At 37.2% G+C, this 26,080-nt stretch overlaps 1 protein-coding gene across 1 annotated transcript in view; it reads right to left on the reverse strand.

The window, feature by feature from the left end:
* Window positions 1-26,080, reverse strand: part of TPH1 (tryptophan hydroxylase 1) — a 166,202-nt gene that overhangs the window by 49,720 nt on the left and 90,402 nt on the right. Inside the window, exon 6 of the mRNA XM_044059775.1 lies at window positions 18,576-18,772. Within this exon, the coding sequence (XP_043915710.1) occupies window positions 18,576-18,772 (197 nt within the window). The remainder of the gene's footprint in view (window positions 1-18,575; window positions 18,773-26,080) is intronic.

A 26,080-nucleotide genomic window follows, 5' to 3' on the forward strand; every position in this document is an offset into this window, starting at 1 on the left:
TGACAGCTATGAACATCTAGATACACCTTTTCTCTGTCTTGCTCTGTCTGCATCTGTTAGGGCATATGTCTTTAATTTTAAGTGTACACATTTCATCTTTTCTGCTGATACACTCTGCTTTTATATTGTGAATTGCTGCTTGATAGTCTCTTATAATTCTGTAAGAAACTTAAAATTGCAGCCTGTACATTATTAAATAAATGCTCTGATGTTTTTATTGTTTTGTAGGATAGTATACTGAATGGCTTTGGCTGATGCCATGTTTCAAATTTATGATATGCCTGGTTGCCAAATCAACAGCTGATTACAGATACAGGTCTTTTGTACATTTTCTAGGAACAGTCTCAAAAAGCTCATTCATTCCTAATCATGTGAGTATTTACAAAAAAACTTGTCATTGTCTGAAGACAGTATGGGCTAGTAGAAGTGCCGTGCATGCACTCTGGTCCTTAACAGACAAACCACAAAATACTGTCAAAGAGAACATCTGTGGTAAGGCCTTTATAGACCCAGCCAAAACATTTGATGTGGTTCATAGGTATATACTAGGCTAACAACCACCAGGGCCTTTATAAACCTAGCCATTCAGTCCTACCCAGTTGTGTCCCTATGTACCGTGAACGTTTCTTAGGAGGGAGTAGTTAGGACATTTCAAGAGGTTATGGGGGTTATGTTAGTTTGAGCATTACTGTCTGTCTCTGTCTATCAGAGACATGGGGGCCAAACCAGGGGTGACTTTCCAGTTTCCCATCCATTGATCAAGGTTACACTTAAAAAGGGTTAGGGATGGACTCTGCTTTACATAGATGGGGAGCCTGTTCCAGAGCATGGGGATCCTCTGAGACACATATCTGTCTCATCAACGTCTTATTTATGTCACAAGCAAAATTTAAATCCTTGGATCTAGTGTTTCTGATGCTGTTCATTTTGCAGATGTGCAAAAGGTCCATCATAGCTGGATGAAAGGATGCCTTGTATGCCAAGCATTGATTGACTTTCAGTAACCTGTAGGAGACAGAGTATTCAGCTACATGCTGAATGAGGCATTATATTCAATGGGTCTGATAAGGGCCGAATAAAGTGACACGATGACTTCCTTGGACATGGATGCCATTCCCTTACTTATAGAATGATTTTTTTACTAACATGGCCACATGTTGGTCAAACGTCAGATTACTATCTACTTATGTTCCCAGATCCCTCACTACTGGGTCAACTCTTAGGGGCATCTTATTCATGGAACAATTAGTCTGGGTGGCAGTTTCCCAAAAGGAACTTTAATGTATTTCTTGGCATTAAATTTTAATCTGTGACTTTAACACCAGTCATTTGTCTTTGTTAGATCCTCTTGTAAGATGTTTGTATCATGGGGGGAATCCATGATAGTTCCCAATTTGCAGTCATTTGTGAACTTGGGTCAGCCAAAGGCCCGTGACATTAGCCTTTACCACTGAGCAAATAGATGCCAAATAGGAGCAGTCCCTGCAGGGAGCCCTGAGGTACCCCACTGGTGACCATTCTCTCACTAGAAGTGGTATCACCAATCCAAACCTCCTGGGTCCTGTCTGTGAGCCAGCTGGCAATCCAATGAGTTATGTAGGGGTTTATGCACAGTTCATTGAGTTTGTAAACTATACCTGAGTGAGGTATTGTATAGAAAGCCTTAGCAAGTTCCAGGTATGTGGTACATATCGTTTTCCCCTCATCCATTGCCTTAGTGACTTTCTCAAAGAGGTTCAACAGATTTAGTAGGCATGCTTTTCTCTTGACAAAGCCAAATGAGGTTGGGTCCAGTATCTGAGGGTTGCCTATGTCTTTGTTGATCATTTCCATGACAATTCATTCCATGGCTTTGCATATTAGACTAGTCAGATTAATAGGACTGTAGTTTCTGGGGTTGGTTGATGGTCCACCCTTGTGATGTGAGATAACCACTGCAGTCCTCCATTCTCATTGTATAAGGCCTGTTTTGAGGCTATAGTTGAAAAGTGACTCAAGTGGTCATGATAGGTCATGCTTCAAGCCATTTAGGAGGCACATTGGGATATTGTCGGGTTCACTGAGGCTGTGTTTTTGGCCATAGCAAGTGCTGCCGGGACCTACTCCCTGTTAATAGTTGGGGGAGTTATGCTAATAGGTATTTCATGATGGATGGATGTGGGGGGAGTGAAGTTTGAGCTAAACTCATCAGCCAGCAAATTCACTATGTCTGTTCAGTGAAGGTGGCAACATTGACCACCAGTTTGGCACACTGGTGTGCATTGACTTTATGGTTTTGGACATAGCTGTAGAAGGCCTTGTGGTTCTTTTTAGCCTCTGAGGCTATCTTAACCTTGTAATTGGTCTTGCTGGACTTAGTTCTTTTAGTTTCCTGTATAGATTAATTAGAGATCTCCTATGAGTATGGGACTTGCTCTTCCTGATTTTATCTGTGACCTTTTTCCTTTTGTTATGCACTCTGTTGAGGTTAGGATTCCACCAGTGTGTTTTCTTTTAAAATTTGTTTTGGCCTTACTTCTAGTAGGTACACCAGAACAATTCTACGTAGGTTGCTGTGAACTTGGGGTTGGGTGGGGCACTGAATTTTGGCACTCTATTGCTTAATAAGATGAAATTTGCTTTGGAATAATTCCTAACTTTTACAATGTTTGCTTGGGTTACAGAGTTTTTATTTCACAGGAGACAGCTTTGTGGTTCTACCTCACCAGTGAGGCTGTGACACTGGGCTGGGGGGGGGGGGGGGGGTGCAGCACTCAACCATATTGGTGAGTACCAGGTCTAGTATGTTTGAACCTCTGTTGGTTATGCACACTATCTGGTCAAGAGTATTTGTGTTAATAAAGTCCAGAAATCATTGTGCCTGTGAGTAGGAGGCAGTGTATGTTTTCCAGTCTATAGAGGAGTAGCTAAAGTCTCCCATGAACAGAGTATTTGGTTTAATGGTGAGTGCCTCCAGCAGGTGTAGGTATGAGCTATGGGATTCTTGGAACACAGAAGGTGACCAATAGCTTTCTAGGATATGGTACAATACTTTGTATATAGTAATTTGCACATGGATAAATTCCAGGGCATTGTTCTGATTAACCAATGTAGAGTTATGCTTGTTGTTAATATAGAGTAAGACTCCTCCACCTTTTGTCCCTGTCTGTGCGGCTGATGGTCTAAATGTGTGGAAGGCATTGAAGCCTTGCCCTATGGGAGTACTTTTTTGTGGATTTAAACCATGTCTTGGTAATGGCACTGATGTCTGTATTCTCCAGAGTGACCAGCACTTGTAGGGAGTGAAGTTTCATGTTTAGGATTCTAGCATTTAGCAGTAACACCATTAGGTTTCTTTGGGTTTTATTTGCTATGTCAGTAGGTTTGTCAGTTTGGCATTGCCTAAAAAAGGCTGTAAAGGGTTGCATATAGTTTTAGCCAATATTTGGAAGCCTAGGGGAGACAGGTGCAGATCATCCTTTGCAAAGCAACATGGACTGTTAACCATGTCCTTCCCTGCTGACAGATATTGAATCCCCCTTGAAAGACACCAGAAGCTAAGGCAATTATTGAAATCAGTCATCTTTTGTTTATACTGTGGCATTGTCCTTGGTACAGGTAGAATGCTGCTGAATGCAAGGCACATGCCTGCCTGCACTGGAATGCAACTTTAAGCAAGTATATACAGGTATAGAAAGTACTAAAGCACAAATCATGGAATACATTTCACAATACTGCCACTACTGCAATCTCACCACAGACTAAGGCACCAGATTACTGGAATGCAGCTGCAAGCAGGTATATGCAGTTATTAAAGGTACTGAAGCACAAATCCTGGAGCAGTATTCACAACACTGCAATTACTGCAATCATACCACAGACTAATGCACCAGTCTATCCAGAAATTTACCAGTAACCTTGTAATAAATAGCTAAATGAGGCTGAAATCTGGCAGTAGATTACTGTCCTGCCACAACATGAAAGAATCTACAAGCTTGATTGAGGCCCTAGACTGCATTCAAAATACAAAAAGCTACATCTTACACATAATTCTACTTATTGAAATATAAGTGCAATATAATGTATAAACAATTCTAAAATCTTGAGGTAATACACAATCTTCACACAACTGCAAATGGAGCTACAAGACTAAGGTCCCATAACAAGCTAAAAAATACAAACAGATAACTATTCACCACACAGGTCACTATAAGTGCAACTTAAATATTTAAGCAGAAATTAAATAAAAATGCTTTCTTCTCTTTTAATGAAAACTTGTATCTCACACTTCTCATAGTATTGAACCAAACAACCTGGGTGGATGTAACTTTGTGCTAAATATTGCAGACTTGTTAGAGAGGGATCCAGTTAAATAAAGCCAATACTGGAGCCCAAGTCCCATGGTTAGAATTTCAGAAATGTTTGGCTTAATATCTCATTGGGGTGGGGCAAACTCAAAGAAAAGGGGAAACCAGTAACAATGTTAACAGAAAGGCAGTGGACTGCATCTTTAAGTAGGAATATATAGCTATAAAAAGTACTGAAGCACAAACTCCAGAGAACAAATTTACAATACTGCCACTATTGCAAACCCACTACAGACTAAGGTACCAGACTATTGGAATGCAACTTTAAGCAAGAATAAACAGCTATAAAAAGTATTGAAACTCAAATCCTGGAGCAGAATTCACAGTTCCACCACTAATGCAATCCCACCACACTGCTAGAATGTAACTTGAAGAAGGTATACACAGCTATAAAAACTAATGAAGTACAAATCCTTGAGCAGAATTCAGTAATGAAGTGCAAATCCTTCAGCAGAATTCACAATACTTCCAATACTGCACTCCCATCACAGACTAATGCACCAGACTATTGGAATGCAAGTTTAAGCAGATATGTACAGCTATAAAAAGTACAGTAGCAAAAATTTGGAGCAAAATTCACAGAGACACCAGACTATTAGAATGCAACCTTAAGCAAACATATACAGCTATAAAACATATTGAAGCAAAAACCTGGAGGAGAATTCACAATACTGCCACTAATGCAATCCCAGCACGGAATAAGGCACTAGAATATGCAGACATTTACCAGTCATGCTGTAATAAATGACTAAATGAAGCTCAAATCTGGCAGTAGACAACAGTCCAGCCACAATGTTAAAGAATCTTCAAGACTGATTGAGGCCCTAGACTGGGTGTAAAATACAAACAGCTACATTTTACATGTAATTCTACTTATGGAAATATCTGAGTGGATGTAGCTCTGTGCTAAAAATATCAGACTTGCTAGAGAAGGAGCAATCAGAGAAAGCCAATACTGGAGTTAAGTCCTGTGGTTTTAGAATTTCAGAAACATTTAGCTTAATGTCTCAGATGGAGGGGACAGACTCAAAGAACAGGAAAAAAACAGTAGCAAGTTAAACAGAAATGTACTGTAATACAACTTTATCCTGCTATAAGGTACTGAAGTACAAATCCTGGAGCAGAATTCACAACATTGCCACTACTACAATCCCGACAAAGACTAAGGCACCAGACTATGCAGAAATTTATCAGTAATCTGTAATAAATGACTAAATAAAGCTCAAATCTGGCAGTAGATTACAGTCCTGTCACAATGTGATAGAGGCTACAAGACTGATTAAGGCCCTAGACTGGGATAAAAATACAAAAAGCTACCTTTTACATGTAATTCTACTTATGGAAATAGAAGTGCAATATGATGTATAAACAATGTTAAAATCTTGTAGTAATACGCAATTTTTATACAAAATATTAAAAATGCAAACAGATCACTTTCTTGGCTGAAACATGGACCAAAAAGCAGGCAAGTACAAAAAAGTATCATCACACTGGTCACTATAAGCTCAACTTAAAACATTTAGGCAGAATCTAAATAAAAGTATTGTTTTCTTCCCTTTTAATAAAAGCTTGTATCTTGCACCTCTCAGAATTTTGAACAAAAGACCCTGCATGGGTGTAGCTCTATGCTAAATATAGCAAAGTTGCTAGAAAGGGATCCAGTGAAATAAAACTAGTATTATAGCTCATGGCTTGTGGTTAGAATTTTAGACACTTTTAGTTAATATCTATCAGTGGGGCATGGAACATACTCAAAGAACAAGGGAAAACTAGTAGCAAGGTTAACATAAAGTCATTGCAATGCAACTTTAAGGAGGTATATACAGCAATAAAAAAGTACTGAAGAACAAATGCCAGAACAATACTGCCGCTACTTCCATCCCACCAGAGATGAAGACACAATACTACTGGAATGTAACTTTAAGCAGGTTTATGCAGTTATAAAAGGTACTGAACACAAATCCTGCAGCAGAATTGACATACTACTACAACTGCAATCCCACCATAGACTAAAGCACCAGACTACAAGAATGCAATATGAAGCAGGTATGTACACCTATATAAATCTAGTGTATATTGCATTATGTTCAGGTTGCACTGCATTTTATGTAGGGATGACTACTAGGAATCTGAGCAAACGCATTAAAGAGCATTATTATGCTATTAAGACCAAGGATGATAAAAATGCATTGTTCAGACATTCCATTCAATGTAGTTCATGTAAAACATTTTCCTTTACAGTTTTGGAACATATTGTGATTGACCTAAGGAGAGGCAACTTAAAAAACAGAGTGGAAAGGAAAGAGTCATTATGGCAGCTTAGACTGGGGGCCGATAATCCCCTAGGTTTAAGTGAATTCATTAATATTAAATGTTTTTTAACAGATAGTAGATAGTAAGTATATTTGCTTTGTTTTAACTGTTGTATTTTTATATACTTTTGTATGTTAACTATTAAGTTACACGTGTATTTAAATGCTGATTAATTGCTTAACTGATTAATTAATTGATTTGGTATTCAATTGTGTTTTTGGCAGAGACATGGTTTTTGTATAAAAAGTGTGGTAAATGTATGTATTTTTATTTCTGAAGAAGTCCTTCAGACGAAAGCGTTGAGTAAAGAAGTTTTTTTATGCTAAATCTGGTTGGTGTCTTCCTCTGTTGCGCCAGTGTTTTGGATTTATCTGGTTTTGTTACACTGGTGGTTGTTTTATTTAGTTGTTTCGGATTATGGCTTCTGCTCCAGAGGATGACCTGATGAACATGTCCCTATATCCCACGATTGATAGCCAGCAGGTTGAGCTGGCAGGTTTAGTTTTTGAGCTGCAAAGTTTACAGAATTCATTAGCTGCACTTACTAAGAAGATATATAAAAATGGAGTTCCACCTGTGGATATTGCCTCTAATTCCTGTAACTACAATGGTACTGAAAAATGGACTGTTTCATCTAGTTTAGAAGAAGGTAATGTGCTCACTAGTCAACTTACAGCTTACAAAGATGTTACAGCTGCTTTGAATGCAGAGAATGATCCCTTTACTCTAAATACTACAACTGTCAACTCTGATAAAAATGACAATGTTAGTTTATCTGACCAATTGTTTCTCCTTGAAAAAGGACTTAAAAATATAGAGCCCTAGTACTTGAAAATAAGTACTTTGAACGCTGTATAGCTCTGTAAATTGTACCTAATGGACTGAGGTTCTTTAAAGCTCCAAATGGAGTATTTAAGGAAGATTCTTTTTTTTTAAAGAACTAGTCTCTTTTTTTAATCAAGCAGGGCTTGATTTTCTAAAACTATTGGGCAAACAAATGAAGTGCTATTAATATACTTGAAATCTGAATTAGAAACTCTTGATAATGAATGTCAAGCTATAATACATGATTCCAACAGTACCTTCACATCTTATGAACAGATGCTAGATTCAGTCGATAAGTATGAACGCATTGTAGTTCAAAGGAAATTTTAAAAGATTGAAAGGGACATTAAAGCTTACAAAGGTGGTGAAGCTTTTTTTTATTAATGAGAAATCATTTAAAAACACTAATTTTAAGCCTCCTATAAATAGAGACAACAATGTAAATAAGCATTTATACAGCTCGGCAGTGCAAACTGGGCATTCCACCTTAAATCAAGTTCCTTCTACTTTAACAGCCGCTACTACAGCATCGAATGTCACACGTCATTCACAAATGAACGTTAATGGCTCTAACAGTTCATCTACACAGAAGAGCAATACTACAACTTGTAATCTGAGTTCTAGTTCCAATAACAACAACAAAAACACTCCAAAAAACAGCAAGGGGTCAGCAGCGAATGCACAGACAAAACAGGGGAGAGGAAGGAGTCATTTTCAGAAGTAACAGCTCAACATCATGCTGATCTAAGACTGGCTTACAGCATGAGTTCAGACATTAAAATTTATACTCTATCTGACCTCATTTTATCTGAAATGCAAACAAGTTTGCTTAGACTGGGGCTTAATTTTGTCCCAAGTAATAGAGCAGATTTGGCTAATACCCTGCTTAATTTAAGATTGTATGTTAGAAAATTAAATTTGATGAATATTTTTAAAGATGTACATATACCATGTCCTGCTAGTCTTAAAAGAGCTTCAGCCTTTAATCCTACTTTGCATAACACTATGAAAGTGTTTGAAGCTTTTTGTAGTAAAGATATTAGATCTGTGTTAGGAAATAAATCTGAACATTTTTATTTTAATTTAAGTTTTGAAGAGAAAAAAGCTCTTCAACAGCTTCAACATTTAGATAATATTAGGTTTATGAAGGCTGATAAAGCGGGTGGGCTGGTTATCATGTCTAATACAGATTACATTTTAGCGATGGAGAAGCTGCTTAATAATACAGATGAATATATGGAAGTGAATAGCAATGTTATAGATAGAAGTTACAGGTTTGTAAAGTATGTATTATATGATCTGTTGATGAATGGTGAGATTTCTGCTGAAATTTATGATTTTCTTGTTATAGATAATCCTAGATTGGGTATACTATTCGGTATACCCATAATTCATCCTTGACTGGATCCTTCTAAACAGTCACCTTGACTCTTATAAACCAGGTACCCTTCCAGATGATATCAGTGACCACATGTTAACCCATATCATCAAACAAAAAAATTACATCCCCAACACCAATATTTTTAAAACCTCCCGTTCCAAGAAATTCTTTAACCCTGACAGTTTCCAAAACGAACTTAAAGCATGCAACCAGTCACCATTGTTTCATCTTGAACTTGATGAAGCAGTAACCTACTTTAATACCAGATTTCTTCAAACCCTTGACTACCACGCCCCCTATCACTCGTCCCAAATAAGAACTAAAACTGCCCCCTGGCTCACAAAGCAATCTAGACAAAAGATACTCCTCAAAAATAAAATTTGGGCCAAATGGAGAACCTCCAGAAACCCAGCAGACCACCTCTACTTTAAGCAGTTAAGAAATGCCACCAAGAAAGACATTCTCAAAGACAAAAAAGACTATTACCTCCACCTACAACAAACCCACCATCAACATCCACAAAAATTCTGGTCTGGCATTAACAAGCTTCTTCAACCTGGGCACTCTAAAACTCCTACCCCTTCAGGATTCAACCAAAATAACTCTAACCAAATTCCTGATGCATTTAGTAACTATTTTACTGATGCCATTCTATCCCTAGCTAATACTTTACCATCCATAACCACTCCCCCACTAAATACCATGAGTACTCCATCACCAACCTTTCATCTAAAACCTGTACCTACATCCCTCATTTGTAAACTCCTTCAAAAACTTAAGCCATGTACCCCTTCTGCTGATGGTCTTCCAGCTGAATACCTGCAAATTTCAGCTAAAGCCATTGCCTATCCCATATCCATTATTATAAATAGAACAATTTTAGAAACCAAAATCCCTTCATTATGGAAGGTTTCCCACATAATCCCCTTACATAAAGGCGGCCCATCTTCAGAACTCTCCAACTTTTGGCCTATTGCCTTACTCTCTCCATTAGCTAAAATAATGGAAAAATGTATACACAGACAACTGCTCGACCACCTGCTCCAAAATAATTTACTTGCCAACTGCCAGCATGGTTTTAGGCCTTACCATAGCACAACAACTGCCCTGCTATCCTTCTCTGACACCATTAACAAAAATCGAAATAACAACACTTTTTCCTCAGCATTATTCATTGACCTCTCAAAAGCCTTTGATATGGTGAACCATCACATACTTATTGACATTCTAAAAGCTCAATCACTTCATCCTCAAACTTTACAATGGTTTAAATCCTATCTAGATAATAGACAACAAGCAGTACTTTGGGAAAATAATCTTTCTTCATCCCTCCCTGTAAACATTGGAGTACCACAAGGCTCTATCTTAGGACCCCTTCTATTCTCTTTGTACATTAATGATCTACATACCAACATACCCCAAGCCACCTGCATACAATATGCTGATGACTCCACCTTAATTTGTTCAGCCAAGTCCATAACCTCTCTCCAGTCCCTAACCCAAACAGTATTTAACAGTGTTGAACACTGGTTCATGAAACACTGCCTTCTTCTCAACCCCAAGAAAACAAAACTATTGCTCTTTGCTCCTACTCATAAGTCACCTCAATTGCACCCGTCTACCGGGGGTAACAATTGACAACAACCTTAATTATGATGACCATATTAATTCCACTATTAAGTCTGTCAACAAAAAACTAGGCAACCTCTACAGAATCAAAGCCTTCCTCACCCCTCTAGCCAAAATCACTATTGCTCAGACCCACCTTATCTCCACCCTATTCTATGCTTCAGCTATATACATCAATTTATCTAAAACCAACCTCTCCAAACTTTCCACCAGTTATAATAACATAGCCAGATTTGCCACTGGCTCCCCATTTAGAACTCATCACTGTCATAACCTCAAACAGCTGGGATGGTTAGAACTGGAGAACCAACTACTTTCTCAACAACTTGTTATCACCCAAAAGATCCTTTACTACCCTAATAACACCCCAATCCTCACCAACCTCATCACCCCCTACAAAAATCTTACAACACTACGCTCAGCAAATAAACTCCTGGTCTCTTCCATTAAATCCAACAACAAAGCTGGGGACTCGCTTTTTACCAACACCATAGGGAAAAGTTTGAACCATCTCCTTAGTGAACTTTCCAACCTTTCTTCCTCTCTTCTTTATAAGAAGCATCTTAAAGAATATCTAAAAACTCACTGGCTTTGCCCCTGTTCCAACCCTGACTGATATCTCTTTCTTGCTCTCTCTCTTCACTTCTCTACTCCTCTTTTCTATGTTGCCTGCCTGTAAAAGGTCTTCCTTTTAGACCTCAAGCGACTTCTATTATTGAACCCAAAAAAAAAAAATTTTATTTTTAAATCTCATTCATTATTGTTCATTGCTCTCTCTCAAATTTTTGCTCTTTGTATTTTTTTTCTTAGCTTATATTTACTAAAGGACTCTGTATAATTTGACCTCACCCTTATGTAAAAAATGTACCATTACTCACTTTAATATTTCTTTATACTGTATTTCTTTGTTTGTTTTGTCATTGTTTCTGCTTGGAGCTTTTCTCCCCGGGCCTCTACTGAAAATGGACATGTATCCAGTTAGACTAGCCCGGTCAACAAATGTAAAATAAAATAAAATAAATAAATAAATTCATACAAATAGATCTAATCCACCATTTAGAGCTATTGTTGCTTCTTCTGGTAGTATTACATAGCATCTGTCATTATACTTAGGCTCATTACTTCATCCAGTGGTCCAAAGTTTACCTTCATTTATTAAAGATTCTTGGTCATTCTTGGATCAGATTAGGCTTTTTAGTCAAAGTCAGGTGAACTTCAATACTGATGAGACTGAGTTTTTTATAATGACTGTAGATGTCTCTCTGTATACATGTATTCCACAAGCTGAAGGAATAGAGTTTGCATCTCAGTTTCTCTCTAAATACACTACTTGGTCTGAATCTTCAGTAAAAACTAAACAGTGTAAGAAACTTCTCTGTGTGGAAGATTTTCAGTCCATATATTTCTAGTTAATCACTGTATATAATCAGATCAGACAATAGTAGTAGAAGTAGCGAATGTAAACTCGTCAAGTCAAAAAGTAATAATAGAAAATATATAATTCTACAGCATTACTAAGTATTCGAAAGTAATCCAAGCAAAGCAGGCAGTCTGTTTCCAGTCGAAAACATGCTGTTCCTTGTTGGAATTATTATTAGATAACTTCTTTATTTTCAACAAGAAAAGTTATAAACAGCTCTGTGGTGTAGCAGTGGGGGCCAGTGTAGCCCCAGCCTTTGCTGGTTGGTGATGGCATGGTGGGAGAAAGAACTCTTACCTACCATCAGTCTTGCTTCAGATATTTTATTTTACTGAAAGTGCATTGACTATTTTTTTTTTTTTTTATTATTAAAGGTCCTTCTGACAAACATTCTTTGTTTTAACACAAATGAATGTAAGCGGTGACTTTTTGAAATTTACTTTAAGTGGTCACGCCAATAATGTAAATTATTTGGATGTGAGTCTGGAGTGGAATTCCTTAGATAGATGTTTTTCTAGTCATATCTTTAGAAAGGCTACTTATGTTAATAATTATTTACACTTCAGTAGTAATACCCCATGTATATGAAGAGAAATGTGCCCAAGGGTCAGTTTATTAGAGCATCACGTATAACTACAGATGAAACTTATTTCTTAACGAAGTTAAATTTATTAGTGATTTATTTTTGTGCAGGGGTAGCCACTGTCTTTACTTCAAGAAGTGAGTAGTAACATCACTGAGAGAAGAGAATCAGAGTTTCCCCCTATTATTAAGAAAAGGCTTTGTGTTAAGAATATTACTGGTCATTCTACCTCCACTTCGTTTTTAACTACACCTAAATGTATTATTAATATGACTATAGACAGTAATAAAATTAAATCAGTAGTCTTCAATAACTGGAAAATTATTTCCGGTAATAATGAACTTTGTAATATTTTAGGTGACAGACCCATTTTTGTATACAAAAAATCTAACACTATTAAGAGTATGCTTGAAAAAAATGAGACTTTAGTAGCCATGCCAGTTACTGATAAACCCAGGGGCATGTATAAATGTCTTCATTGCAACATCTGTAGATATATTTGTGAAGGACCTTATATTAATTTACTTCATTTAAATCAGTGTACCTGGGAGATTCAATTGTAATTATACCAGTCTAGTATATATTGCATTATGTTCAGGTTGTACTGCATTTTATGTAGGAATAACTTATAGGAATCTGAGCAAACGCATTAAAGAGCATTATTATGCTATTAAGACCAAGGATGATAAAAATGCATTGTTCAGACATTCCATTCATTGTAGTTCATATAAAAAATTTTCCTTTACAGTTTTGGAACATATTGTGGTTGACCTAAGGGGAGGCAACTTAAAAAACAGAGTGGAAAGGAAAGAGTCATTATGGCAGCTTAGACTGGGGGCTGATAATCCCCCAGGTTTAAATGAATTCATTAATATTAAATGTTTTTAACAGATAGCTGGTAAGTATATTTGCTTTGTTTTAACTGCTGTATTTTATATACTTTTGTATGTTAACTATTAAGTTACAAATGCATATTTAAATTCTGAATTGTTGCTTAATTGATTAATTAATTGAGTTGGTATTCAATTGTGTTTTTGGGAGGGTCATGATTTTTGTATAAAAAGTGTGGTAAATATAACGTATTTTTATTTCTGAAGAAGTCCTTAAGATGAAAGCATTGAATAAAGAAGTTTTTTAGTTAAATCTGGTTGGTGTCTTCCTCTGTTTCTCCAGTGTTTTGAATTTATCTGGTTTTATTACACTGGTGGTTGTTTTATTTAGTAGTTACAACTATATACAGTATTGAAACACAAATCCTAGAGCAGAATTTACAATACTGACACTACTGCAATCCCACCACAGACAAAGGCACCAGACTATGCAGACATTTACCAACAATGCTAAATGAGGATCAAATCTGGCAGTAAATTGCAGTCCTGCCACAAGTGAAAGAAGCTACAAGAGTTTTGAGGCCTGAGACTGGGTTTAAAATACAATAAGCTACCTTTTACATGTTATTGTACTTATGGAAATAGAAGTGCAACATAATATATAAACAAGTCTGAAATCTTGCAGTAATAAGCAATCAGCACACAGATGCAAATGAAGCTAAAAGACTAAGGTCCCAGATCAAACTAAAAAATCCAAACAGATGACTTTTTTGGCTAAACAGTGGACAAAAAGCAGAGTAGTACAAACAAGTATCACCACACAGTTCACTATATGCTCAACTTGAAATATTTAAACAGAATGTAAACAAAAGTTTTTTCCCTCCTGATGAAAAGAATATATCTCACACCTCTCAGAGTCACTCATCAGTTTGTCATAGCACCCCTACAAAACTCTATGTTTGGCCAAGGAACATTAAACTGGTTTGTGATCTTCCTTAATTTTAGATCTTTCCCTACAAAAATCAAGACAGTTCAACAAAGCCATTGTATGCAGATGATGTGGCATTACAAGCAGACTCCAAACAAGAACTTCAACAAATGATTTATTGGAAGCAAAACAGAAGGCACATAGGATACAGAAACATGTTTTCAAGATATAAAACAGAGATCAGAAGAAAAAGATATCAAACTAGGATGTAGAAAGAAACAAATGTGAAAGCCAGATGATCAGAGAGACAAGAGTTTGGAATTCAGATGGTTGTTTTATTTAGTAGTTACAACTATATAAAGTATTGAAACACAAATCCTAGAGCAGAATTTACAATACTGACACTACTGCAATCCCACCACAGACAAAGGCACCAGACTATGCAGAAATTTACCAACAATGCTAAATGAGGATCAAATCTGGCAGTAGATTGCAGTCCTGCCAAAAGTGAAAGAAGCTACAAGAGTTTTGAGGCCTAAGACTGGGTTTAAAATACAATAAGCTACATTTTACATGTTATTGTACTTATGGAAATAGAAGTGCAACATAATATATAAACAAGTCTGAAATCTTGCAGTAATAAGCAATCAGCACACATATGCAAATGAAGCTAAAAGACTAAGGTCCCAGATCAAACTAAAAAATCCAAACAGATGACTTTTTTGGCTAAACAGTGGACAAAAAGCAGAGTAGTACAAACAAGTATCACCACACAGTTCACTATATGCTCAACTTGAAATATTTAAACAGAATGTAAACAAAAGTTTTTTCCCTCCTGATGAAAAGAATATATCTCACACCTCTCAGAGTCACTCATTAGTTTGTCATAGCACCCCTACAAAACTCGATGTTTGGCCAAGGAACATTAAACTGGTTTGTGATCTTCCTTAATTTTAGATCTTTCCCTACAAAAAATCAAGACAGTTCAACAAAGCTGTTGTATGCAGATGATGTGGCATTACAAGCAGACTCCAAACAAGAACTTCAACAAATGATTTATTGGAAGCAAAACAGAAGGCACATAGGATGAAACTGAGTAAAGATTAGATGGTTGTCAAGGGAGTAAATGGGGAAAATCAGAGAAGCTGAAAATTGACATAGAAGGAAAAGTAATGGAATAGCTTAACATCTTCATATACCTAGGAGTGGTGGTTGAGGCAAAGGCAAGTCTGAATGAGAAGGTCAAAGATAGAAATCAGAGGACTGTCAGTCAACTGGCACAGAATGTCAGGGGTATTGTGGGACAGAAGACAGGGAGGGCATCAGACAGAGAGTCTCCTAGATCTGCTATTTAAAGAAATGTTAACTAGACCCCTTTATACTATGCTTCTAGTTAGTCATATGCAGACTATGTGCTAAAATAACATGGATTCTGGACAGAACAAAGTAAAATGATGGCACATTGGTGCCTAACTGACAACATTCTCCTCAACATGGAGAATGGTATTATGACAGAAATGTTCACTGACCTCACAAAAGTCTTGGACCCAATCAACCACCAAATCTTCTTCCTCTCTCTCTCTCTCTTCAGAACACTGTCCTTAGTAATACAACAATAAACTGGTTTCAAGAATTCTTGTCTAATGAATTATTCCTTCTCTCAGCCACACCTCTTTCAATGAGAGTACCTCAAGGTACTAGTAAGGTTAAAGGTCTTAACTCTTCTCTTTTCTAGTTTCATTAAATATTTATTGACCTTTAATTACTGGGAAAATACCAAATTAGACATAATATGAAAACATTGCCTAAGAATAGGTACAAGTTATACGACAATGATTTAATATAAACATTTTAGACAGTTTATAGAGAAATTAAAAGTAAGTTAATATAATACAAACAGGAATTGCAATACAAAATGAGACAAAAGCAGGCTTATCTTATATTTAGAGAGAAAGCCAGGGGAGAGAAATTGATAAAAGTAAGGAAGTGAGTGAAGAAAGGAGAGTAAAGAGATGTAAGGTATGAAGAGGTATTTTTTCACATTTATAGATAGACATAAGGAGTTCCAGGCCTTAGCAATATGGTACAAGTGCAGACAATGCCCAGCAGATTTGATAGGTTTGTTGACAAGAGTTTTTGGTCATTGGATCATAATGACTGACTGGGAACGTAGTTGTGTAGAATGTTATTTAGTGTTGGACAAGCAGATGGACTCTGGATAATTTTATAGGTGGTAAGAAACTGTGTATTAGTTATTTGATGGGGTAGTTCTAACCAACTTAGGTTTTTTAGTGTTAAACAGTGGTGGGTTCTGAAAGGGGTATCTGGTGCAAATTTAGCAACTTTGTTATAGCATTGTTCAAGTTTTAATTTTTGTGATGCCTGTAGGTTAGTAAGGATGGGAGTGCCATAAAAATTGTGTGGAGGAGAACAGTAGTGGCAAATGTAGTTTTAGTTGTGTCAGTGAGAAAGTTTTTGGCTCTATAAAGCATCCCTAGTTTTTCTGAGTTTTTCTTATGCAATTTTGTATATGCAGGTCAAATTTAAGATTATCATCCATTATCATCTCTAATAATTTGTCGTGAGAAGTGATTTCAATAGTTGTATTATCAAGAGAGAGAATACTTCAAATTTAGTTTACTCGGGGGAGAGGGATTTGGGGGAAAAAGTTGTAGCATTTCTTTTTAGGGTTGAGCATCAGTTGGGAGTTACAGAGACATGTTTCAGTTGCTCTTAAAGCTTCCTGAGTAATTTTTTGGAGGTGTGCCGTTTTGTCAGATGTGCAAATATGTGCGGAGACATCTGTGTACTGTATTAGAATGGCCTGTTGTGTGCATGTGTGGAGGGTGATAGTAAGAATGTTAAAGAGGAAAAGACCATGGATAGAGCCTTTTGGTACAACAATGGTGACTGGAAGGTATGGAAAGAGGGTGGAGTGCCATTTTACTGACTGATTCCTATTGGATAGGTAACTTTTGAACCATAGAATTGTGGGCTGAGAGAGACCTAATGAGGACATTTGAAGTAGAATTTTGCTGTGACAAACTGTCGAAGGTTTTAGATGAGTCTAGAAATAAAGAGGAGCCTAGTTTGCTGTTATCTGTAGCCTCATTGACCGTATTTATATAGGTTAAAATTGCAGTATTAATACTATGGGAAGGATGGAAGCCGTGCTGTGTAGGGGATAGGAGATCTTCCTTCAAGACATAGTTTAGTAATTGTTTTTGAATACATTCTTTAAGTATTTTGGAGAGGGGGATAAGATTGCTATAGGTCTAATGTTAGTAATATCTGGTGAATTTCCTTCTTTGTGCAGAGGGATAATGCATGACTTTTCCCAGAGAGAGTGAATGTGGGATTCCTGGGCTGACCTATTTATAAGGATTGAGACAGGGTAGATAATGGTATTGGCTGCTATTTTAAGATATCTCATGCCTTTCTACTCTGCATCTTATCTTCTATGCTGATGACATGGTAATTTTTAGGTAATCACTGACTCACCCTCTTCTTAGCACCACTTGCCTCACCCACAAAAAAAGCCAAATGACTCCCAGTGTAGCAAAGAGTAGGCCTTGTACTAGACAGCCTCATCTTCAAACTTCTACAAGAAAACTCATTCCCACCACCAGCTGCCAAAAGTTATACCACACACACACAGACACTACAACATCATATACCTCTCTCAAGCAAACCCCACAAACCAGGCTGCACTGCAGCAAACACTCTTTCTTTACCTAGGTTCCTAAACTATGGGAATCCATCTACCTCTCCACCTAAAGCAACTATAATCCCCCTTCCCCAAAATCAGAGCTGAACTTAAAAATGTCCACAAACCAAATCAAACTATACTTGCTATACAGCAGGCTACATCACCTAAGAGACTCTTGGCCTGTAGCTTTAGTATCTTTCCTCTCTCTCTGTCTTAATTAAAGCTCTTAACTCTGTCTCCTCCACCCCGACTCTCATTATCCCACAGCATTTTCATGATGCAAACCTGAAATAATTATGGAAAACCAAAAAATGTACATTTCTCTCATAACTGTTGCTACATTGATAATTATTGTATAGTTTTTGTTATATATTGTTACTTTCTGCTCGATTTTAGTATGTACAGCTTACCTCTCTCTTCTTCCTTTTTTTCTGTGAATTATTTAATTCAAGTAGTATCTGCAAATAGTCAGGTGTGATCAGTGTACTACCCCATTAAACAAATCCAAAATTAATTAAATAAACACAACTGATGTATACAACTCTGTACATTTGTATCATGCATTTACTGCATTTGTGTTACCTGTTAGGAAGAGGAAATGTCTGACATACCTTTGAGGAAATTAGAGACATCTTCTAGTTGAGGAATGTTGTCTTCTCGAAAACCAGAGTGTTTCATGAGTAAAGGCAAATGTTGGATATATTCCCTGCATGCATGCGTTGGATAGAGTTTATTTAGCTCCCTGAAAACTGTGCCCCATGTCTTTATCTCTTCCTCCGTGAACTCAATTCTTGGTATGGGGTCACCACTGCAATACAAGAAGAATATTTCATAGCTCTACCCTTCTTTTAATTAAAGAATCAGTAAAATATGTATTATGACTGTATATCTAACTATTGTCATCTGTTTTTGCCTCTGTAGCAGATAACACACAAATAAGTGCCTGAATCACCTGATGAATCAGAAATAAACAGCAATGGCAAACTGTTTAAGTTAAAGGCTAACATTTCAAGGAATGCTAAATCCTCCTGTGGTACATGAAGTGGATATAGTGGGAGCATATGTAGCCTTTTAAACACTTTAAGGCCATAAGAATGATTAGGAATTATTGTATATGTGTACCAATTTGTTGTAATGTCGTTAAAGATTGCTGTTTTGCAATTTGTTTGCACAGAGTTTATGATTTTACAAGTTTTATGTCTAAACAATGTTTACAGGTATTCTTTCAAACTCATAGTCTAAAAATATAGTAGTCATATCAACATTTCTAGCTGCAGAAATAATTGTACTGTTCCCGCTGGGGGCGTAGCAGCATTTCAAAGTACGCCAACATTACAAGAGTCTTATTGATGTGGATCAAATGTATGACCCTGAATTGGATCTCCTTCCACCACCAATATATCACCTTCTCTGAGACGTGGAAATCTCAGACTTAGTCTATGGAGGGGAAGGGAGAGGCTCAGTAGCCTTTTTTTCCTGCTTGGATCCTGGTTCCAGTACATGGTGACTGAGATGCTGTTGCTTGGGCTTCTGTAGTTTATGGGGGAGTTATATGACCCTGCTACTAAGATTACTACAGCTGATGATGATCTCATTATACTACTGTTGCTTCTTTTATCATTAGAAGTACTATTAATATTGCTGTGATTGCTACTACATATACTACAGTTCCCACTATTACTGCTACGGCTGCTGTTAATGCTTTTAGAACAGCAGTAGTTAGTGTTACCATGACTTCCGCTTGTACTGTTATTACTAATGATGCTGATTTTACTATTATTCCTTTTGCTGCTATTACCACTACTACTGGTTTGAATGCTTCTGCAGCAGTTGGTGAATATAATGTCCGGCATTACTTTTGCTACTGATGGTTATCATTGCTTCTGCTATTGAATCAGTATACATACAGACCATTCTAGGTACGGATTCAAATACACCAGTATGATTCTGAAAAGAGACACTGTAACAGCAGACCTACTAGAAATACATAGAACTAGCCAGCTGACTGTCAAAGAATAGGCAAAGGTAAAAAATAAATATGCTTGTAGCCAGATTATGATCGTCCATGCAATATGCTGTCCCTGACCCACTGAAAGTAGTTAGTATTATTTTATAAATTTGTTGTGTCCAAAAAGAAGTGAAGGGTGTAGTCCTTCTGACATAGCTTTATTTTTCGGTCGTGTCTTGTTATTCCAACAGTTATACATGTGAACATGTGCTACCCTTTCTTTTCCTTGGTTGTCCTGGTACCATTGGTTTACCTTGTGTGTATTCTTTGACATAATTTTCAGCTCACATTTTAAAATGATATTCTGTTTTTGTTACTTTATTTACATGTAAAGAGAGAGGCCTAAGATAAGGTTTATGGATGTGGTGAGAGAGGACATGCAGGTGGTTGGTGTGACAGAGCAAGATGCAGAGGACAGGAAGAAATGGAAACAGTTGATCTGCTGTGGCAACCCCTAACGGGAGCAGCTGAAAGAAGAAGATTTACATGTAGGAATAGCATTTGAATAGGAAATTTACAGCTATGACAGAGTGAGTTTTTACTTGTTAAAATACAAAAAGAATCATTACATTCTCTCTACAAGCTTTTAGTGAATAAAAGACAAAAGGGGATGTTATGAAACAAGGACTCTATTGCAGATGAAAGTGAATGGTAACAGGACATTAAGGAAAAGAGATGGGTTAAACCATATCATATTGTGGGGCATGTGGGAAGGAGAGGAGGTATAAAACCATATCATATTGTAGGGCATGTGGGAAGAAGAGGTGTAAAACTATACCATATTGTGGGGCATGTGGGAAGAAAAGCATTAGCAAATAAAACTGCAAAAGTGACATCAGAATGACTGCATTTGTTTTCTGACTGCAACATTATTTCATCTGAGGAGACCATATTATGAAACAGTGCTAATCACTTTGCTAGATGCAAAGATATTAGTACAATACAGAAAATAAGGATACAATATGCTTGTTTCAGTTTCTGACCTTAACTACCATTTGATAGGAGGGGTACTAAACTTTAGCTGTTATGAACATAGATGAAGATATGCTTTGGTAATTCTTCTTTAATGTAGAACGCTGCCTCATTTCTATGTCTACATATAGTATGGATTTTATAATAAATGCATTCCATGACACTATCTTCACCCTGTAGATACTTAAAATGCCTCTGTTCGGTTTTATGGCCAGATTGTCTTAATATATTTTGATTTTTGGATTACTCTAGATTGTAGACTAAAATGTGGGCACTCAAAAGGTAAGCCCAAAGTTCAGTTTCTAGTACAACTGGGGTCAATGGAAAGTGGGGAAAGAGAATGCAGTTCATACTATACAAGAAAAGAAATAATCTATTTAACAGTAAAAATGCATCACGTAGCAAAATAAATCAGTAAAACAATGAACACAATGTAGTAGATGGCTTCTAGTATGTGACAGGTAAAGAGAATGCTAAGACAATATGAATTATTGCAAGACTGGACAGAAAAGGCCTCTTTTTTGGAGAAGAGAGATAACAAAAGGCACTGGACATACGGGTCATTGTTACAACTGAATGGAATGTTTAATATGAAATATTTTTCAACAGCAGACTTGGAATGTAGCAGAAATATGTGAGTCACAGTTATCTTGCAAATATGCAGAAGGCACTATGGACTGAAAGACAACATAGGGTCATAAGTTCATAGTAAGTACTAGGCTGTCCTTGCAGGCCATTTTAATCCTAAGCAATTTCCCTTTTTGTGCTCAAAATAATCTATCCCATTTGTTTATAGATTGAATTTACCCATCCCATGGTTGATAATTACATATTACCCTTAATGAGAATACCTGGGATCATACCATAGATAATATGAGGAGACCCATGCATGGGATAAAGCATTTACAGTATGAGCTGCCTCTGTCCATTAGTAGTACAGGAGAAAGTCCTGGGGTATATTTTCTATTTCCCATTCATAGATCTAAGTTGCATTTGAAAATGTACAGGGATGAACTTCGTTTTATGGAGAGTCTGTTCCACAGGACTAGTATCCAGTTTGAGATAAACCTGTCCCACCAAGCCATTCTGTTGATATTGTAGAAGAGGTTTAGATCCCTAGACCAAGTATTTCTGATGCCAATTGACTTGCTGATGTGCAGTAAATCCATCAGAAATGGGTCAAAGGATGACTTGTATGCCAGACAGGACTCCTAGCAGTCTGTAAGATACCAAGTATAGTGACACATTTAGTAAGGTGTCTCTAAGGGTGTTCCAGTTGTTGCATGTGTCTAGACAGATACATGCCAAAGGGGGTATAATATTCAATGACTGGCCAATGAGGGCTGAGTAAAGGGGACAATGACATTCTTAGATCTAGACACAATCCCTTTCTTTATAAGCTGTGGAATATAGAAGAGATATATATAAACTGAGGAATTCCAGTGCAGGAGGGCAACATTCATCTCCCTGTGAAATTTAATCTAGTTGATACCATCAGATTTAATATAAGAGGCCATTAGTCTCTAGGTAATTCTATCATGTGAGTGTGGTCAGAAGGGAGAATCTTTAAATACAGTTGAAGATATCAGTTGTCTGGGTGTGGACTCCCTGTTTTTAAAGTTGTATTTCTTACTGTGAGTTAACAGTGTTTTTCCCTCCTCCATGGTTTTGCACATTGTGGGAATATATTTTATATACCTTCAAGTAAAACATATTCAATTGTAAAAAATAAAAGTAGTGTAAACAACTCACATTTAATGTTTAAAGCTTAGCATTTCAGTACTGTGATGCTGCTTATGTAAACTTGTCAAAAGAGGAAACAGTGACAACTTCCTTTGAACCACTGACTGATCTAATCACTCTGTTTTGCTATGAAAGGCATGGTTACATTGGAAGCAGCTATGAATGGGTCTATATCAACTTAGCGAAAGCTGATAAGAGCGCACAAACTATGATTGAACCCTAAACCTTGAACAACCAAAATAGCTAAGACACAGAATAACGATTTTTTTCCCCAGGGAAAAAAATCACTGTTCCGCAAAAAAAAAAAAAAAAAAACAAATGAAAACGCAACATAAAGTGGGGGGCTGTACCCCCACACCCCCCCTTCTTAAATATACCAACTCCGAGATTGCACCCCACTGGAGGAAATGGCAAGCTCCCAACAATGGCCCAGCAATTTTTTTCCCTGGGAAAAAAATTGCTGTTCCATGTCTTCGCTATTTTGGTTGTTCGACGTTTAGGATTTGATCAATGAGCATTCGCTCTTATCAGCTTTCAATAAGCTGATATAGACCCACTATGAATCACTCTAAGTTCTCTTCCATGCGCATTTCTTTTTACAGCAGCTGCTGAGCTCCTGACATCAGCTGGACTAATTACCCACATAAGATTGTCAGCAGTACCTGACAGGGTAAACTACAGATTTCTCTGTGTCTGTGGTATGTCATGCAGGTGTAAACAAATTCCTCTACAAATTGTGTGTGAAGTTAAGCTTATAAAAAAGTGGTCAATCTTTCCATTCTTTTGATTCCAAGGCAAGGAAATTAAAGTTTTATAAAGTACAAGCAGGTTTCTGATACCTACACAACACCGAAACTGTATAGTAGGGAGAAAATATACATATAACTACTGAGAACATGTGTCAGTGAGCAGATCAGAGCAGATAGTGTACGAAAATCAACCTCTGTCTTGAGCAGAGTTTGATCTGTATTGCATAAACATGGATAAGTCATTGCCCATTTAGTTGATGTGGTTTATCCTTATTGCTCTTTGTTTTACCAACATGCATCTCAACAAGTGATGTTAAACAGAGAAAATCACTGACAGTGAAGTATCTATATGTTCACAGGCAGTGATATGATATGTATAGACTTTTTTGTTTTCTCAATGGCAGTGTGAAACAGGGTTAGTACCTTTAGGCAATGGAATATAGAGATGAAACCCTCCCCTAAAATGCTTTTTCTTTACAGAAATACTTTTTTTTATTTTTTTTTGGAGGGGGGGGGGGTTGAAATCTCAGCTGTTTTTTTTTTTTTTCTCCAGGAGAAGCTTTAACCACCTGAAACAGAGGACAACATATGGTAAGTAAATAATGCTTTTAAGACAATCATCTAAACATAAAGTAAATCATTTGGACAAGAAACTTTGTATAAAGGTAGTGATATATATTATACTGTAGAGATATATTAATTATGAAGTGTGAAGGAGTCTTTGCCTTATGCTAAAGTTTAAATACATATAGGTTCATAGGTAGGTACTAGACTATCGGCCCTAGGACCCATACAAGCCTAGCCAAAAAATGTACCCTGGCTTTGGCCACCCAAGAAAATTATTTTCTTGTGCCCCTGTCGAGCAGAGCCACAGAAGTGATCCCCAGGGTGAATTTCCCATTTCCCATCCAATAATCAAGATTTTTCTTGAAGAGTGCTAATGAGGAGCTCTGTTTGACATAGATAGGTAGTCTGTTCCAGAGTATGGGAAGTCTCTGGGACAGGAATCTATCCCTCCAGCATGTTCTGTATATTGTGGTGACAAGGTTAAGGTCCCTAGAGCGTGTAGCTCGGAGGGATTGGGATTTCTTTAAGTGGAGCATGTCCAACAGCTCTGGGTTTGACATAGCTTTGTATGTTAGGCAGAAATCGCCCCTGAGTAGGTGATATGCAATGGAGTAAAGCTGTAGTTTTTTGAGACGGTCTGCATAGGCCATATGTTTGAGGCCAGTAATCCTCTTTGTGAGGAGTTTCTGTGGTCTTTCCAGTTGTTGTAGATGTCTTGTGAAGTACATACCAAAAGGGGCGTTGTACTCTATAATGGGTCTAATGAGTGATGAGTAGAGGGGAACAATGACTTCTTTTTTTCTGGATGAGAATCCTTTTGTGATGAGATGAGCCACGTAGAAGGATTTCCTGACCACTGTGGCGATGTGATTATCAAAGGAGAGACTACTGTCCACCTGTGTCCCAAGGTCTCTTATCACATTTTCGGCATTAAGTAGACTACCAGCTATGTGGTAGTTCATGGGTACAGAGTTTTTACCAAAGGGGATGACAATACACTTTTTGGCATTGAGCTTCAGGCCATGGCTTTGACATCAGGTATATGTCTCATTGAGGCCCTTTTGTAGTTTGTCCACATCGTTAGGAGTTTCGATTATGGCTCCTAGTTTGCAGTCATCTGCAAACCTTGTTAGCCAAAGACCTTCTGTGTTGGCCTGCACTTTAGAGAAGTAGATACCAAACAGGAGAGGACCCAGGACTGAACCCTGTGGTACTCCACTTGTCACTGGTCTGATGTCGGATTTGGAATCCGCTACTTTCATATGATATTTTACTAGACAGATGGCATACTAAATAAAAATTGATACAAGTTTAGAAGGTGTCCAGTAGCAAGAAGCAGGCAGTGCCATATCAATTGAACATCAAGTGTTTGTGATATGCTGACCTTTAACGAAACAGTTTTGTGTTTGCATGTGTGTGTGAGCCTGTGTGTGTATGCGGCGCTTATGTCTTAAGAGTGTCATACCTTCCTGTACAATATGTCTGCATTTTCTTATAGCTCTTTTATCTATTTGTAAGGTTGTTATTCAGCAGAATATCCACTTAATTATAGCTTTTTATCTGTTTACACAATCTGCAATTCAGTAGAACATAAATTTCTTATAGCTCTTTTATCTGATTATATTCTCTATAATTCAGTTGAACTTCCTGCCCTCTCTGAAGTGAAGCTCTGTTCATATCATGTTTGACTACTCCTCTAACAATAACTTGAACTGCACAGTATATAAAGCACATGATTCAGATGTAAACAACAGTAATAAGAACATGGAGGAGAACAAGACTGCAATCTTATCTCAAGTCTGTCATCAGCCCTAGTGAGCTAGAACTGCGAGATATTTTCTTGTTTCTAGATGAGGTAATTGCAAACAATACTGAAACAGAAGTTGAAGTTTACACAGTTTGTGATGGCAGTTATGTGTATGTTTGTTTGTGCATGTCTGTGTGCGTGTTTGTGTATGTGTAAGCTTTTTGATAAGCATGTGCTAGATATTTAACAAGAAGATATCCAGAGGCCGAGGAACACAAAACTCTTTATTAAATTCAAAAATGGTAAGCGCTTTCGCGGTTATCCGCTTCT

The sequence above is a fragment of the Protopterus annectens genome, chromosome 17.part0 (genome assembly GCF_019279795.1).
Source record: "Protopterus annectens isolate FY-2018-M chromosome 17.part0, PAN1.0, whole genome shotgun sequence".
Taxonomy (NCBI): Eukaryota; Metazoa; Chordata; order Ceratodontiformes; family Protopteridae; genus Protopterus; species Protopterus annectens.